The sequence below is a fragment of the Rhopalosiphum padi genome, chromosome 1 (assembly GCF_020882245.1).
Source record: "Rhopalosiphum padi isolate XX-2018 chromosome 1, ASM2088224v1, whole genome shotgun sequence".
Classification (NCBI taxonomy): Eukaryota; Metazoa; Arthropoda; class Insecta; order Hemiptera; family Aphididae; genus Rhopalosiphum; species Rhopalosiphum padi.
The window spans coordinates 80,132,752-80,149,906 of NC_083597.1; the positions used below are offsets into that span (position 1 = coordinate 80,132,752).

The 17,155-nt window shown below is 24.1% G+C and overlaps 1 protein-coding gene across 1 annotated transcript; it reads left to right on the forward strand.

Annotated features, from left to right (window-relative positions):
- Window positions 1–1,200: 1,200 nt before the first annotated feature.
- Window positions 1,201–15,265, forward strand: LOC132926991 (uncharacterized). Its single transcript, XM_060991434.1, has 19 exons — window positions 1,201–1,403; window positions 2,240–2,435; window positions 3,619–3,737; window positions 4,961–5,146; window positions 6,790–7,064; window positions 8,038–8,192; window positions 8,248–8,410; window positions 9,329–9,418; window positions 9,507–9,600; window positions 10,362–10,439; window positions 11,079–11,321; window positions 11,436–11,631; window positions 12,535–12,653; window positions 13,312–13,497; window positions 13,688–13,962; window positions 14,486–14,640; window positions 14,711–14,873; window positions 14,958–15,047; window positions 15,130–15,265. Exons 1-19 carry the CDS (start codon window positions 1,259–1,261, stop codon window positions 15,232–15,234), a joined length of 3,033 nt encoding a protein of 1,010 aa, XP_060847417.1. The 5' UTR covers window positions 1,201–1,258; the 3' UTR covers window positions 15,235–15,265.
- Window positions 15,266–17,155: the final 1,890 nt, after the last annotated feature.

Sequence of the window (17,155 nt, forward strand, 5' to 3'; positions counted from 1 at the left end):
ATAATTGATCGTATTAAAAAACTAATCTCAGTATACATGTTATAGGTAAAACTACATTATATGTTTATGAAACAAGCGAATGATTATTAACTAATAACGTTATTGGTGTGTCAAAATAATATAGGATCATATTATTCGCATACAATAAGAAAAAAAAAATTGATTCATTTGATTCATTTTATTCTTCTTTATAAGTCTATAACCTACAATAATGTTTATATAATATAAACTATAGATGTACTCATAAATATATATTTTATTATTATTAATTTTTTTTTTTAGATCTCTTTATTAGTATGGGCCTTACTGAGACAAATTCGTATAGAGATCCAGTCCAGGGTATTCTAGAATATAATATTATAATGAAGTTACTCAAGTTCATCGGTTCCACTATTTCCACCAAATTTGTATCGATTCCGCCGGCAAATGGCAATTGTTTATAATCTATCTATAATCTACTTGGTGTATTTATCGACTCCGCCGGATATTGATTCTTCTAAATACAGTTCATAAACTAAGCACCTATCTATTAAGTATTAATTATACTAATTTTTTTAAATTATAAAAATATAAATTAATTTTTTAACTAGGTACATACTTATCAATGGAATAAATGGCCCAAAATATATTTGTACCTATGTCATTTTAAATAATAATATAGATAAGATACATGTTTAATACAGTTATTTCTTGAACTAATTATTACTTATTTTAAATTATTCATTTTTCGGGTTACCCGGGATTTTAGATTCAGGTTTTTTGGAAAACAAACCATTCTGCCCATTCTGGTTATGTGGGTTTCAAGTGTTTAATTTTTTAATGGGTTTTTAGAGATGTTATGACCGTTATGGCCTATGGGTTATTTCGATTACAAAGTCCTACCTATACTACATAATGTAGTTTTAGATATGAACATACGTCTGTTTGATGTTATAATCATACGTTTCATCAATAACGCCCATTACACAATTGTTGTCTGTTTCACTTATCGAATAACGATTGTCATTGTAAAATAATATATTAATTGTGTTAATGTTAACCTTGCGTTTTTGATCGTTATGCAGATAAAACGGTACCTATTGAGCGTCACGTCGATGATATAAAAAACGCATGTAGGTAATAAACGACACGCTATAGGTGTATAATAGCTGGTGCACATAAATATATTACGATGATAAATAATACCCCTCGTATAGAGCACTTATGATTTCGTTTGTTTTGACAATGTAGTAGCGTGTGGTTCGTTCGCGTCTCGACCATGTTGCATGATAATACCGAACCGGTGTATTTAAAGCGTCGGGATTTTGCCGAGTCCGCGTACGGACAGCAGCAGCCTCAACCAAGTGCGTTGCAGTTAGCTGATTCGGCGTTTAATTCAAAAGACAACACAGAAAAAAATACCAGTAGTTATACCAATTTTTGTATACATTTATGACTATAAATTATTAATTTTATATAGTGCATACAATGTAGGGTAGTCAATTTTAGTTATAATTTTTAAGTAATAAAAGTATTAGGTACCTGCAGGGTTTATCTGCCATTACATACCGTCTGTCTAGTACTGATAATTTGCGATTATGTTATATAAGCAATGTCATAATATATTATTTTTATATTTATTTATGTATATACTATTGTTAGTTACCTGGATTGACGCATTAAATGATTTTAAATAAAATAAAATGTTTAGAATAAGACTTTATGAACATCAGAATTACTTATTATAGTTTTACAGTACCATTTGTTGTTATTACATAAACACAGATTTGTAAATAAAAATAATTATGGTGTTAAGGTGTTAATGCGCTTTGTTAAAGTTAACAATAAATTATTATACTATTCAGTCCCGATAAAGTCTCTCCGGTACATTATACATGAATTCTCTTACCGGTAACGCCTAGGATTTTGACGGATTTAGGCCACAGGAGAGTGCTAGTAGCATAATAATAGTAATGCATCCTGAGGGCTATGTGATTATAACTGATGATGTTCTATGATATTAAAGTACCTCTAACTGCTTTAACTGGTATATTATATTTTATTTTTATTGTTAAAAATTGGCATTTATAATGATATAGTGGGTGGGCAAACGGTGCAAAATTGTGTACAAAATACAAAAAATGGGTATAGCCTCACGGGAAAACCAATGTATCTTATTGTATCTGTTAGTTTTATGTTGCTAGTTGCTACACAAATATTTGAAATATATATACTTAATAGTGTTTCTCTTTTGTCACAGAACTTGAAATACAAGACGAACTTGGCATGCCGGTAAACTACGTAAGAATTAAAGCCTTGGAAGATGATATTCGGATGAACATAATTAGCGATGAAAATTCATTGCACAGAGCCATCACTCCAGTTTTAATTTTAGCGCAAATTTGCGCTCTTCTACCGGTTCAAGGCATTTTAGGAAAAAATACTAGTTATTTAGTGTGAGTAAAACCGTGTAATTAATTATTATTCAATTGTATTTGCCAGTTGTATGGGTGATTTATCATACAACATATATGCTATTTTAAAATATGGTATTTATGATGTAATACATTATTTAGATATATAAAGAAAATATTTCACACTAAGTTATATATAGATAACATATATTATACATCAAGATAAACAGTAATAGAAACAATGAACATATACTTCAATCAATTTATTTCATCATGATATTACTTTTAGACTCTGATAAAAGGTACATATTGGTTTTATTTTTTGTTTTAGTACAGTCATTACTCATCACCATTTGGAGTTGCTTCGATTTTCAAATTTGAGGGGTTTTTTTTGTTTATGTACCAATAATGATGAAATTAATATTTGTAAATAGATAAAAATTTAAAATTAAAAAAATAATTCTTCATACATTTTTCTTACAAAAATAGAAAAAATATCAAAAATTTTGATCTCAAATTTGTCAAAATCAAGAAAATGTGTAAATTATTTGGTAGTCGAAAATTCATGAAAGTTTTAATTAGAACATCTTTAAAGCTTGATATTTTATTACAAAATTGCTCATAAGTTTTTAATTAGAAGTATTTAAAAAATAGTTAAGCATTAATTATTAAATTGTTATACTTTTAGGGTTGTTTGAACTTGAAATTTAGTTGACATTAGATATTCAAATGTTTGATTGATTCGATTAATAGATCAAACGATTTTTGTTATTTTGTTACTACTAAAAAATTCTTAATCGTACAAATTTGGAATATTTCAATATTAGATTAGACTATAAGATTAAGCTATGCTATATCAAGAATCTACATCGTTTTATATGGTACATTTTATTTACTTATGAAGTTATGAGTTAATAATAGCTATAAATTAATTTATAATAACTAATAATATAATATTATACTTATACATAATTTATATTTTTTTAAATAGTTCAACATATCGCACACTATTAATTGGAAAATAAACTACTTATAGTAATATAATGATTAATGATATTTTAATAAAATATTCTTAAAAATAAAGGCATATTTTCTTTGCTTAGAATCGTTTTATGTTTGCAAAATAGGTTATACCTATCTATTTCGTTTTATGTTAATAAATAATATTCTGAAATTGTCTTATTATATTATCACAAATATTTTATGTTCTTTTTTTCTTTTTTAGTTTCAATTGGTTCAGCTGTACAGTTATTTATGTCTTCATTGTGATAGCTGCGTCTCTCTTAATTCTTTCATTTTCTCTCATCAAAATATATATGACTGGACTGACGTATTACAGCACAGGTAATGATTGTGTTTCCAGAAAAAAATTATTATTAATTTTCTTTATATTTATACAATTATTTATATATTAATTCACTTACATATTGGAAGGTAGCGCAAAATCTTAGTGTTATTACTTATTAAATAGTAAGGTGAATGAATAATTATTATTTTCGATACACAAATTAAAACGATACTACAATAGTAATAATATATTCTTTTCGAGTCCTAAATTCTGAGTGCAACTGATAATCGTTTACTTTTGTATTATATTGTTTTACATAATTTTTCTATTAATCAAATCTAATGGTTTTACTATACATATAATGTTATCAATTTATCATATTTAAATTATAAATGTAAGTTTGTAGGTTATAATTTTAATTATGTAAATGTATTTTCTAGATTATTTGAGTTATTTTTAACAACTAATAATTTTATTTTACCGTGTAACTGGAAATGCTTTTTACGTAAATACATGACGAAGCATTGTACTCCTTAATTATTAGAAAATTTACAATGGCTGAAATTAGAATACCTGATGGGCATTCCAGTTTTTTGATTAAAATTTTGGTCTGTTTTTAATATCCATTATTCCGTACCAATTTGGACAACATGTAAGGTTCAATTTATAAAATTCTAAAACCCACCTTCAATATTTATTGATCCTCACTGACCGTACTATAAATGACCTAGATTATAAGTTTACGCAAATTGTAGGGCGCTAAAAAAAGTGTTTCATAAAAAAATTTAATTTTCAGATAAATTGATTAGAATGACGAAGGCCGAAGGGTTACCCTGTAAGGCTGTAAATGTTTGAGCACTATTTAGACCTAAATACTTAAACCTACTTAATTACTCTTTCGAAATTAAATTTATATGTATCGACATACTTACTCCAATAAATATCGTTCTTCGGTACATAAAATATATACGCATACATTCAAACAAATAAAACTTGAAAAATTTAATGATAAAAAATATTTTCAAAAAATTTAAAAATTCGTATAATATCAAATAGTAAAACATCTTTAAATTTATAATATTGTTCATAAAAATTTGTTTATATACCTACTATAATGCTATATTGTATATGTTATTACTGGGATTTCTATCCCAACCGTAATTGTTCTACAAAGAGAATGTCAGTCAGATTTTGCCCTATAACTTTACCTTTTTTGGTATTAACATTGTAGTGATTTACAATATATATATATTATAATATAATAATATTTATTTCATAGGAGAAATTATGTTTTTCGGAAGTTCACTGGTAATTTATATTCTATTTATTCATTTGGCAAGGGAATGGCCAAAAGTTATGGAAAAATGGGAACTAATGGAACGTGAAATGAGACAATTTGGTTATCCTCCCAAAATGGCTTTTAAGTTCAAAATTCTTACAAGTATTGTAATGGTGCTTGCTATAAGTACGTGCAATATTAAAATAATATTTATTAAATTAAATTAAATTAATAATAAAATTAATATGTTATTGAATAGTTACTATTCTACTGTAGACATAAGTTAACAATTATATGATGTTCTTCCCTGTATCAAGTTTACATTTATATTGAAATATTTTGGATTATTAATGATTATGACTTGCTTGGTAAATAGGTATTAGATACTTACAGTCGAGTTTTAACTCATAGGCATTAAGTTTATTCGTATTTATTAATCAATATAATACATGTTTATTAATATTGATTAAATTACATAAAAATGTCAAGAAAAAAATATAAATCAATAATTAATATTTTAAATTATGTTAATGTTATATTACAGTATTACACACTTTTAATAATTGATATAATTTATTATAACAAAAAAAAAAATGTGTAAATACTATTGTATTACATAATACATTTTAAAATAATAATAAAAAAATATATATATACTTAATGAATAATGGTGTATGGTATATTGGTTAGTATATGAAAATCCGATGATTGTGAATTTTGACTAAATAACCTAAAATAGGTTGTGTATATAATATTATAATAATACAATTAAATATTATTATGTTATTCTTTTTTTTTTAACCATATTTTGTCTACAAGTTGATTCACTAAGCATGTATTTTCTACTTATATCATTAAATAATGTGCATTTATTAAATTCGGGTTTTTAAATTTTTTAGTATACTAAAACCATATTTTATGTATATATATTTTAATGAGAATCATCATATTATAGTATTGCAATTGTTGAAGAGTTGATTTTTTTAAAATGTTTATTTACCTTTATAGTTCGAAAATTTAACGAGATGCTCCTGCATTACTAATCTTTATATCTTTAGAATATAATATATGTAATATAGTATATACAATCTAAAAGGTATGTATAGTTTTAAATACCTATTAGACTGTAATGTCAATCTTAAGTTAATTTTGTCTAAGTTGGAACTTATACATAGGTAGTTATTTTATTATTTTAACTATTTTATGGCATGGGCTATTGAATAAACATGATCTTATTATATTTTTTTCATATACATATTTATATACAAATAAAAGAATTAATAGAAATAATACAATTTTTAATTTTGTTTTGCTGTTGATCTGTGATAATTAATATGATAGTGGTACTGTGGTAGAAACTAATCAAATATGGCTAAACGCTAATAACTGTTCCGATATTTTTAAACAAATTACCTACTATACATTTTAATAAATTAATATTTATAATTTACTATAATTTTCATATTGTTGAGCCAATATGTATTATTAAATCTATTGTTACAGTCTTACAGATTATTATTTTAAAAATTTAAACTTTAATTACTCGTTCGAATTTTGATTTATACAGGTACTTTAACATTAAAAAATCATCTTTTCAACAATTGATAATGAAAAATGGCTAGCATGTATTATGTATGAATAGAAGTTTCAACAAATTAAGGACAATTTTAAATGGTATACAATTTAATTATTTTAAAATATAATATTTAATTTTTATACTCGAAAACTCCAAAAGTTAGAATTTAAAAAATGTATTATTTGAGAAAAAAGAACGAGGTTGAGGCATGCAACTATGCTGAATTTTATGTTTTTTATTTTAAATTTTACAGCTGAACACTCTGCTTCCGTTTTAACGGGAATAATGAAAGCAATTCCTTGTTCGACGGGTGGACTTGATATTTTTCGAGCTTATTTCTCCATGTCTTTTCGACAAGTCTTTACATTAATTAATTATTCACTTGTAATAGCAATACCTTTGGGACTTTTTAATTTTATGCTTGCTTGTGCTTGGAATTATATGGATTTATTTATTATCATACTATCAAGTGCTTTGGCCGATAAATTTAAGCAGCTTAATCAAAAACTAGCCAGTGTCAAAGGAAAGGTTAGTTAAAATTGAGTACCTATAGGTATATATTTATACTATTATTTTTATTTATTATATATATAAAATATGTCAGTTCATCGACTTAAAAACTATATGAACAGTTTTAACTAAAAAAGTTAATATATTTTTGATGATTACAATATATGACTTATGAACTACTGTACTGACAATAATAAGTTCCGTTTTTTTAAATTATTTATTTTTGCGGGCAGAGATACGCCGTTTAACTTATGATGTTATTTTACGTAAACCAAAATATACCAAGCATTGTATCCGTTATGTGGTGGATTTCCTACACTTGGTCAGATCTGTTCATGATGTTACTTACAATAAAATTGAGACATGCCTGTGTCTCTGTGAACTGAGATATACTAAGACAAGAATACACTGAGTGCAGTAATTTATAATTGTTCATTATTCTTGGATGAAGTCGTACGGTTATTATTATTTTATAAAATTAACCTTAGTAACATATTAATTATTAATATCATATTTAAGATCAAATTAATGTAGTTATACTATTTTAAAATACGATTTTCAATAAATTAATAAATAATTTTGTATATTCACAACATATAAGCTTTGAACAGATTTTAAATGATATTATGACATGATCGGTAACGAAAATATTGTTCATGGTTGATACTTAGTAGGGATACTTAAATGATTATAATATACAAAAACATTCAAGTCCACAATAATTATTGAAAAATGAAAAGTTTATAATTTTATTGATGTTTCAATATTAATTTAATATCCATTATCATTAATTATTTTGTCACTTTATTTTTATTCAAAAATTGTTTTTTAATTGTCTACAAGTTTAAACAAGCTCTATTATATAATAGTTTATTATAAACGATTTAATATAATATATTGTTTTAGTTTATATAATTAACATATTAGATTTTTTAAATTATCATTTGGAACACTTATGTATATTGTACATGTTTTAATGATTGAAATTTAGGTACTTCCAAGTACGTATTGGCGGAAGTCCAGAGAAACATATAACCTGTTAGCATCGTTAACTAAAGACTTTGATGAGTTTTTGTCACCAGTGATATTATTATCATTTGCTAACAATTTGTACTTTATTTGCTTACAGCTTCTAAACAGTTTGAAGTATGCAAATTACTATTATTTATGTAAATTATATTAAAGCTAAACGTGTTTTCAGACCAATGCACGATGTTTGGGAGGCTATTTACTTCGTGTTTTCATTTACATATTTGGTTGGAAGAACATGTGCTGTATCTTTATACGCCGCTTCCATAAACGATCAAAGCAAAAAACCAAAAGCCATCCTATTTTCTGTGCCGACTGAAAGTTATGGAGTAGAGGTAAATTTAAGTTTAGTTTAAAAGTATAATAAACATTAATTTTAATTATTAAGAATATAATATAATATAACGTATGTTACTACTTACTAATAAAATATAACTGTTGAGTATATTGAAGTAAATATTAAGAAAGTATTTATTATAATTAGTTGTGCAAATAAAAATAACACGAGATGCTTTTTAATAACATTGAAAGAAGAAATATTTTGAAAGGCCTATTAGAATATTTAGGCTGTAAGTTTTTATTTTTAGTGGAATTGTCTACACAAAAACTGTTTAGCTTGCTTAAAATTAAATATGGTACACTGATTTTAATATACAGAAGAGTGAAATATTAACCGTATTTGTCTATAAAAAAGGAAAAATGATAATTCTGTATTTTATTGGTATTTTTGTCATTCTACCACACCATTGTAATTTTGATTTAAATGTAAAAAAAATATAACTTTCAATATGATTAAGAGCTAAGTCGCTAAGATGATAATAGAATGATACACGAAAAATGATCAAATCCTAGTCAGCTTAGACATGTATTTATTTATTTCAAATATAATAAAAAGGTTGTGTCCTGAATTATAAAGGGTAAAAAAAAATAAATTAATAAAAAGAAAAGTATTTTTTTTTATCAATATTTACAGATAAATTATTATTTTTAATTTACAATTATTGACATATTAATATTTTAAATAACTAAAACTTAAAAACAGTATTAATTAATTAAATTAATAATAAAGTATTTTATACATTAAATTTACATATATATATTATATGTATATAAATATTAAAACATTAGTTTTAAAATATGCGATATTACTTTATTGGATAGTTGTATTAAATGTTAAAGAAGAATATTTAAATGATAGTTAAAAGGAAATTTTCTAACAAAAATTAATATTAAGGTTTCTTTTTTAATACCAGGTAGCAAGATTCTTAATGCAAGTGACATCTGATGAATTAGCATTGACTGGATGTAATTTTTTTTCAGTAACTAGAACATTAATGTTGACGGTTAGTTTAATTATGCGTTTTATTCATTTAGTTTTCCTTAAAATTATGTTTACTTATGCTTAAATGCTTTTTTGTTACAAATATTAAGGTTGCTGGGACCATAGTCACATATGAGATCGTATTAATACAATTCAACAGTGTGAATAGTGAAGTTAATGATCAAAATAAAACTATTATTTATTGTCCATAATTATTTTAATTTATATATAATAGCTTTAAATATTCAAGAAAAAAAGTATAAGAACCATAATAACAAGTAGTATTGTTAAAATCTCTTACTTAGTTTTGAACAAATTATCTATAATTTAGTATATGATCGAAAAATAAATAAAAGGTAATATTTAATAATATAACATAATATTATATTGTATTATAATCCTATTATAATCAATAACTATAATTTAAAAAAATTGAATATTATGAAAAAACAAAAAAAAATATCTATTTTTGTAATCTTCTTACATTATTTATTATTTATTAATTTTTTTTCCAAATTTTTTATTTATATAGTAATATAAGGTTTAGTATTTTAAGTTTTAAAATTATTGAAGTAAAGCTTAATAACATGTTATTTTGTGAATCTTAATTAATTGCATATACTCGTCTGTATGAAATATGAATCAATTGTATAATTATTATTATGTGATATTTTTGTTTTACTCAAGAAACAAAACTGAAAATGGTTTATAATTTATTTACGATTCTAATAAAGATTATATTGAATACAATGGTGATTGGTGGTATAAAAAAATACTTTAAATAAGCAGGATTATATTATTGGATATTCAGTGGCGGTCAAATGATTTAGTCATTGGGGAGGGGGGATGTGGCGTAAAAAACAAAACAAAATTTAATACATTAACATTATAGTACAATATGTCAATATAGTAATAAACATAAATTTAATTGTTATAAATATTAAAGAAAAAAATTAATGCGGTAGATCTATCCCCCTTACCCCCCTATTTGACCACCACTGTGGATATTGAACGATTAAGACCTTGGCTAATACAATTACAACGTATCTTAAATAGTATCTATCTTTCTAGTACTTATACTCAATACTGAAAAATAGCTGAAAATACTTGTTATTGTATTGAATAAATTATAGCATTTTGTTTAAAAGCTTTGTTTTTTTAGATTTATATTATGCATACACATGATAAAATAGTTTATTTAGGAACCATAAATTGTGTTATTTTACTCGATTTTATACATATTTTATATTTTACACCTAATGTTTAAATAACGAAGAGAAATATTATTAGTTATAACAAAACTAAAATTATTATTGTTTGACAATTATATGGAATATAGTGCAGTTCGGTAGTTATAATATATATTTGCATGTAAAATGTACGAAATAAAACGAGAATTAAAATTACTCTTGTATTTGTGAATTGATAATAGTAATTTTTATATCCTAAAAACATTTTATGTATATACTAGAAACGTATACTTTTTGAGAGGCGTTATCTAACCTAACATAACCTGTTTGGTAGATAGAACTTAAATTAAGTATTCATGGTGTGGATAAAATTACATTTCAAAACGTCGAAAATTACTATAATCAAGTATTCTAATAACGCGCGTGTTCCGTGTGTCAGATACTCCGATAATATCTCCTGGCACTTTATTTCAGCAATCGAATATATTTAACAACCCCGCACATTCAAAATCGGAAACGGCGTGTGTGATGAGTTTAGTTGTGTTATAGTGACGGCATCAGTTTTAATATTTTTGATTATGTCTAACGAAAACATTTTCCGGCCCGTTTATCTCAAGGACAGGAATTTCATTGAATCTGGATATGAACGGCAGTTTAAACAAAGTTCATTATCCGATTCAGCGGCCCGTTCGAGTTATAACATGTTTAGTTTAAAAGAAAACAAGGGAAATATCGGTAATATTGATTTTTAAACGTATTATTATTTCAACATTTATTATTACAAAAATTTAAATCTCAAGTGAAAAACTCAAATAATTTATATAAAAATGTATATTTATATTTTTACAGCGCTTGAAATACAAGACGATCTTGGGATGCCTGTAAATTACGTGAGAATCAAAGCACTGGAAGACAGTATAAGGAAGGACATAATTAGCGATACAAATTCAATGCACAAAGCCATCACTCCTGTACTTATTTTAGCGCAAATGTTCGCTATTTTACCAGTTCAAGGCATTAGAGGACAAAACACTAGTTATTTAGTGTGAGCAATACTATGTATAGTAAAATTATTCAGTTTAATTTTACTATTAATTGGATTTCCTTAAGGTCCATAATTTACACATTTTTTTTTTTACCTATAACATAACTATACATACTAAGAATTTTATTAAAACATTTTTTTTCACATTTTAAGCCAAGAAGTAGGATGACACTAAAAATATCAGCTTGACGATTTTGAATTTAAATGGGATTGTTAGGAGGTGATTGATGAAACAAAGTACCAAAATAGATTTACAATTTACAATAAATCTATGTATAAAGACATTTTAACCATATTAATTTTATATTTTTAAAGTATTATTTGTACACAGATAAGAGGTAAATAAACACTAATTATGTTTATTAGTTTCTTAAATAACAAAATCTTAATAAAGATATTAATCATTTGTAAATTTTTACAATTTCTTCACCTTACATTTTATTTGTATCTAATTTCACTGTTAAATTTTTTTCAAATGTATATTTTAGTAATCTCTTTCATCCAGAGGCGTTCTCAAGATTTTATATTGGTGGGGGGAATATGAAAATAAAATAAAAATATTTTATATTTACATATTATTACGAAGTTAAACAGGAAACTTTATATTACCTAAAAAAAGGTCATAAGGGGATATATCCCCCATATATCCTTCGTGAGAACGCCCAAGCTTTCATCTCATTTAAGTTCAAGGTTATTCAGCTGAATATTAGGTGGTACCTCTTAGCATGAACATATATAGATGCAAATGTATGTACGAGTATAATTACTACCAATTTAAAATAAATTAATATAAATATACTCATATTTAATTATATAAAATCTGAGATCTGCAGTACAGTAAACACTTTAGTTAACACATTTTCAACTATTTATAATTAATAATTTAATTAATGTATATTTTAGTTTCAATTGGTTAACCTGGTCAGTTATGTATAGCTTTATTGTAATTGGGATGTCTATCTTGATGGTTTCGTTTATAATCTTCGACTTGTATAATAATGGACTGACATACGACATTACTGGTAAAGCTTACAGTTTATTTTTATAATGTAATTTATATTTTATTAAATTTTAAGTTTTAATTTTAAATTCTAGATCATGACTTATAATATATGTTAATCAAAGGTTATACTAACGTAGTAACTATATGTATTTATTGATTATTGTAGATAATCACAAGATATGTTATAAGTTTATAACTGTAAAAAATTTTGTGAATTGTATAAATGTGTTATTTAGAATATGAAAATTTGAATAATAATTATAAATTGTAATACATTTAAAAAAAATTATTTATTTCGTTTAAGAGTATTTTAAATTATAAAATAATCATTAGTACAATTAGCTAAGATCCGCTTTAAATTAATTATTTTAATGCGATAATTTATCATTGTGTTCATTAATAACAATACCACCTTGTACCTACCAAATATTCACTAGATTTCTACTTGACCTAGATATTATATTATTTAAGGATAGAAAAAAGGGTTTTTAACACTCAGTAATAATTAATTAGATGTTTAGTGTTTTTAAGTTAATAATATTATTAATTATAATTTCATTTACACTTATTTTAATAAGTGAATATTCATATAATAATAATATAATCCAATAAAAAAATTATATTATTTTTTTGAAATATTACCAGTATTTTTAAATATTAGGTTATTTTGTTTATAGGTGATATAGTATATTTTGGAGGTTCACTAGCGGTTTATATAGTTTTTATCCATTTGGCAAGGGAATGGCCAAAAGTTATGGGAAGATGGGAACTAATGGAACGTGAAATGAAACAATATGGATACCCACTTAATTTGGCTTTTAAGTTTAAAATTTTAACAAGCATCATTATTTTACTCTCATCAAGTACGTAAATATAACAAGTGAAATAAAATGTTTTTTAATAGCTCAGAGCAATAACAAAACTCTAATACATACGTGCTGTTATGCAAACAACCATCGTATCTACTTTAAATACATGAAATTTATTGATATTGTGTATTATTGTAAGATATTAATAATATTAATATTATACATCTATCTTTTATTTTTACAGTTGAACACTTTGCTAGTATTTTAACGGGAGTATTAAGAGTTATACCTTGCTCATCGGATGGACTAGATATTTTTCGAGCTTACTTATTGACATCGTTTAAAACGGTCTTTACGTCTATAAACTACTCGCTCTTAGTAGCTATACCGTTGATGTTTTTTAATTGTCTGTTTTCTTTTGTTTGGAATTTTATGGATTTATTCATAATCATACTAGCTTGTGCTTTGACCAACAGATTCAAGCAGCTAAATCAAAAATTGGCCAGTGTCAGGGGAAAAGTTAGTTATAACTAATAACACAAAGATACGTAATTTTATTAAATTATAACTTGTTGATATTTTAATAACTAATAAATTATTTATTATTATATAATTACCATTATTATTTATAAGTTATAATGATACCCAATTTAATACAAACATTTATATTAATTTAGTATATTATGATAAATATATATTATATATTATATATAATAATATAATATTCTTAGAAATAAAATTTAAAAAATGTAATATATATAATTTCAGTTTATTGTTGGTTGATTATAAAAATCTAACTAAGTATAGTATAAATCAATATGTGTCTAAAAATATATTAATAATAGCACATATTCAAAAAATTTTAAGTTCATTAAATTACACATAGTTAATTAAATGTTGTAATAGATCTATTCTGGATCGTAAAAAATATAATTTTATTTTTCATTTTAACTGGTAGCTGGTAGGTACACATTAAACTTATTTAATTTTAAGTTTAAATATATGAAAGTCACTTTATAATTTGTTATGATTTAATTTTTAGGTACTTCCAAGTATGTATTGGCGAAAATCTAGAGAAACATATAATATTTTAGCGTCATTAACTCACGACTTTGATGAATTTCTATCACCAGTGATTTTATTATCATTCGGTCATAATTTGTACTTTATTTGCTTACAACTTCTTAATAGTTTGAAGTGTGTGAAATTATATAAATATAATTAAATATAATTAATGTTTTATTAAGGCTAATAAAAATATTTTTAGGCCTATGCACAGTTCTTGGGAAGCTCTATGTTTTGCATTTTTATTTACATATCTAGTTGGAAGAACATGCGCAGTATCTTTGTATGTCGCATCCATTAATGATCAAAGCAAAAAACCAAAAGGTGTATTATTCTCTGTGCCAGCAGAGTGTTATGGAGTCGAGGTGAATTTAAGTTTAGTTTGAAAATATAACGTTTATTTATCATTGAATTTGAATATCAAACTAGTTGTTTTTTTTAAATTGCAGGTAGAAAGATTTTTAACACAAGTGTCTGCTGACGAATTATCATTTACTGGTTGTAATTTTTTTTCTGTCACTAGGACGTTTATGCTAACGGTTGGTTGCAAAAGTTATTTTAATCTTTTTGAATGTTCTTTTAATATAAGTGCTAATTTTTCATTTTATTATGATTGTTTAGGTGGCTGGAACTATAGTCACGTACGAGATTGTATTGATACAATTTAACAATGTGGCTAGCGGAGTCGCTGATCAAAATAATACTCTTATTAATATTTGTCCGTAGTTATTAAATTATGCATAGATTGGCTGGAAAACGAAACGAAGTTAATCAACTCCTTAGTAATTATTAATGACTAAAATGGAAAATTATAATATGTATAGGAACCAATAATTTGTTTGATGCGATTAAATGTATATTAAAGTGTTTGTAAACATCAGGCATATTTCCTTAATTTCATAATTAAAGAAGTCATGTACTTCGTAACATAAATAATCACAAAAATATAACTGTCAGATAAAAATAAAAATATATATCTTTGTTAGTAGGCAATTCGTAATATGCAAATACTAATAAACCTTAGCAGAAAAGAGCATTATGAATTTAGACATTTTAATAATGGAAAGTTCTTCAAACAAATGAGTGCGTTGTGAATAATATCATAATACTTACTGTATTTTTTTTTTTAGTATGAATATATTTTTTTAAGTTACAAAATGTAGTTTTGTTATTAATTGTTACTTTGTTTTCTATTACATTATTTATAATAATTTACATTATACCTATTGGATATATTTTTATTTAATATTAATTCTTAAACATTTTTAATTAGTCACATTTAAGCAATATTATGTATCTTTAACAATTATTTTTTGTATTTTAAAAATAATTAATTAATATTTAATGAATGAAGATGTAGAAATGATGTATTTCTTTTACCAAGGTTTGTCTGAAATATTTCCAAAATTATTTGTTATATCAAGTTTTGGAATGAGCTGACTGGCATTTTGAATATATTCTTCCATTTTTTACGTTTCTAGTTAAAAATATATACTTCAACTTTCAACGTGTAAGACGAGTCAGGTCGGTCAAAACTATTTGATTTAAACCGATTTAAATTATACATATTAAAAATATGTATAAATTATTGTGTCAACATTTTTATATGTATGATTGGAAAAAAAGCCTCGTATCAACTAAATACATTATTCGTTATTTTATTATGATTTACATAATTAAATATAATCAAAACATTTATCAATGTAACACTTTTTTAACATATTTATAAGTATAGCTGCAATCTGCATTTGACATTGTCAATAATTGTCATTTGTCATTTATACCTAAATAGTTAATTTAAAAAATATTTAAAATTATTGTAATTTGTCATTTGTACCTACATAATTTTAAAAATGTTTAAGGGTAAAAATTTAAAATAATTAAAAAATATAAATTAATTTTCATTTGTATATAATATAAATAATTTATTTAACATTTTTTAAATTGTATAATACAAATGACAAATTACAATTATTTTAAATGTTTACCCTTAAATATTTTTTAAATTACCTATGGGCTATGTAGGTACAAAATGACAAATGACAATTATTGACAATGTTAAATACAGATTGCAGCTATACTTCTAAAATATGTTAAAAAAGCGTTACACGGATAATTGTAATGATTATATTTAATTATGTAAATCATAATAAAATAACGAATAATGTATTTAGTTGATACGAGGCTTTTTATTTTCTAGATTCGATAATAATATTATTACCTTATTGGACAGTTATGATTCATATTGTATACTTTGTTACATTTCATCATCAAATTTATAATTTTGTTAATTTATCATTTATAATAATTGCCATGTATGAAGTAATAGTAAATTTATTATGTTATAAACATGGCTTCGTTTATATATCTATTTTATCTAAATAGATAGTACTTATATTATTCTCTGTTGCACACATTAAAATAAATTACGTATGACAACTAAATGTACATGTATCCCTTTTTAAATGTTTGCTTATTTTGGGTAAAATAATACTATGTATCTATTTATAAAGAATTCAAAACTTTAGTTTCAGGTATTTATCGTAAATGACGTATATGTATAAGTTGTTATTTATATTTAAGTCATAATGTTCGTTACTATTTACAATTTATTTCTAGGTTTTATTATAATGAATAAATCATTTGT

Bases quoted from the DNA above. Each gene is read 5' to 3' on its own strand.
- LOC132926991 (XM_060991434.1), top strand. From the start codon at position 1,259: ATGTTGCATGATAATACCGAACCGGTGTATTTAAAGCGTCGGGATTTT. The intron at 3,738-4,960 runs GTAATGATTGTG...TTTATTTCATAG, and splicing joins ACTGACGTATTACAGCACAG to GAGAAATTATGTTTTTCGGA. The intron at 5,147-6,789 runs GTACGTGCAATA...TAAATTTTACAG, and splicing joins TGTAATGGTGCTTGCTATAA to CTGAACACTCTGCTTCCGTT.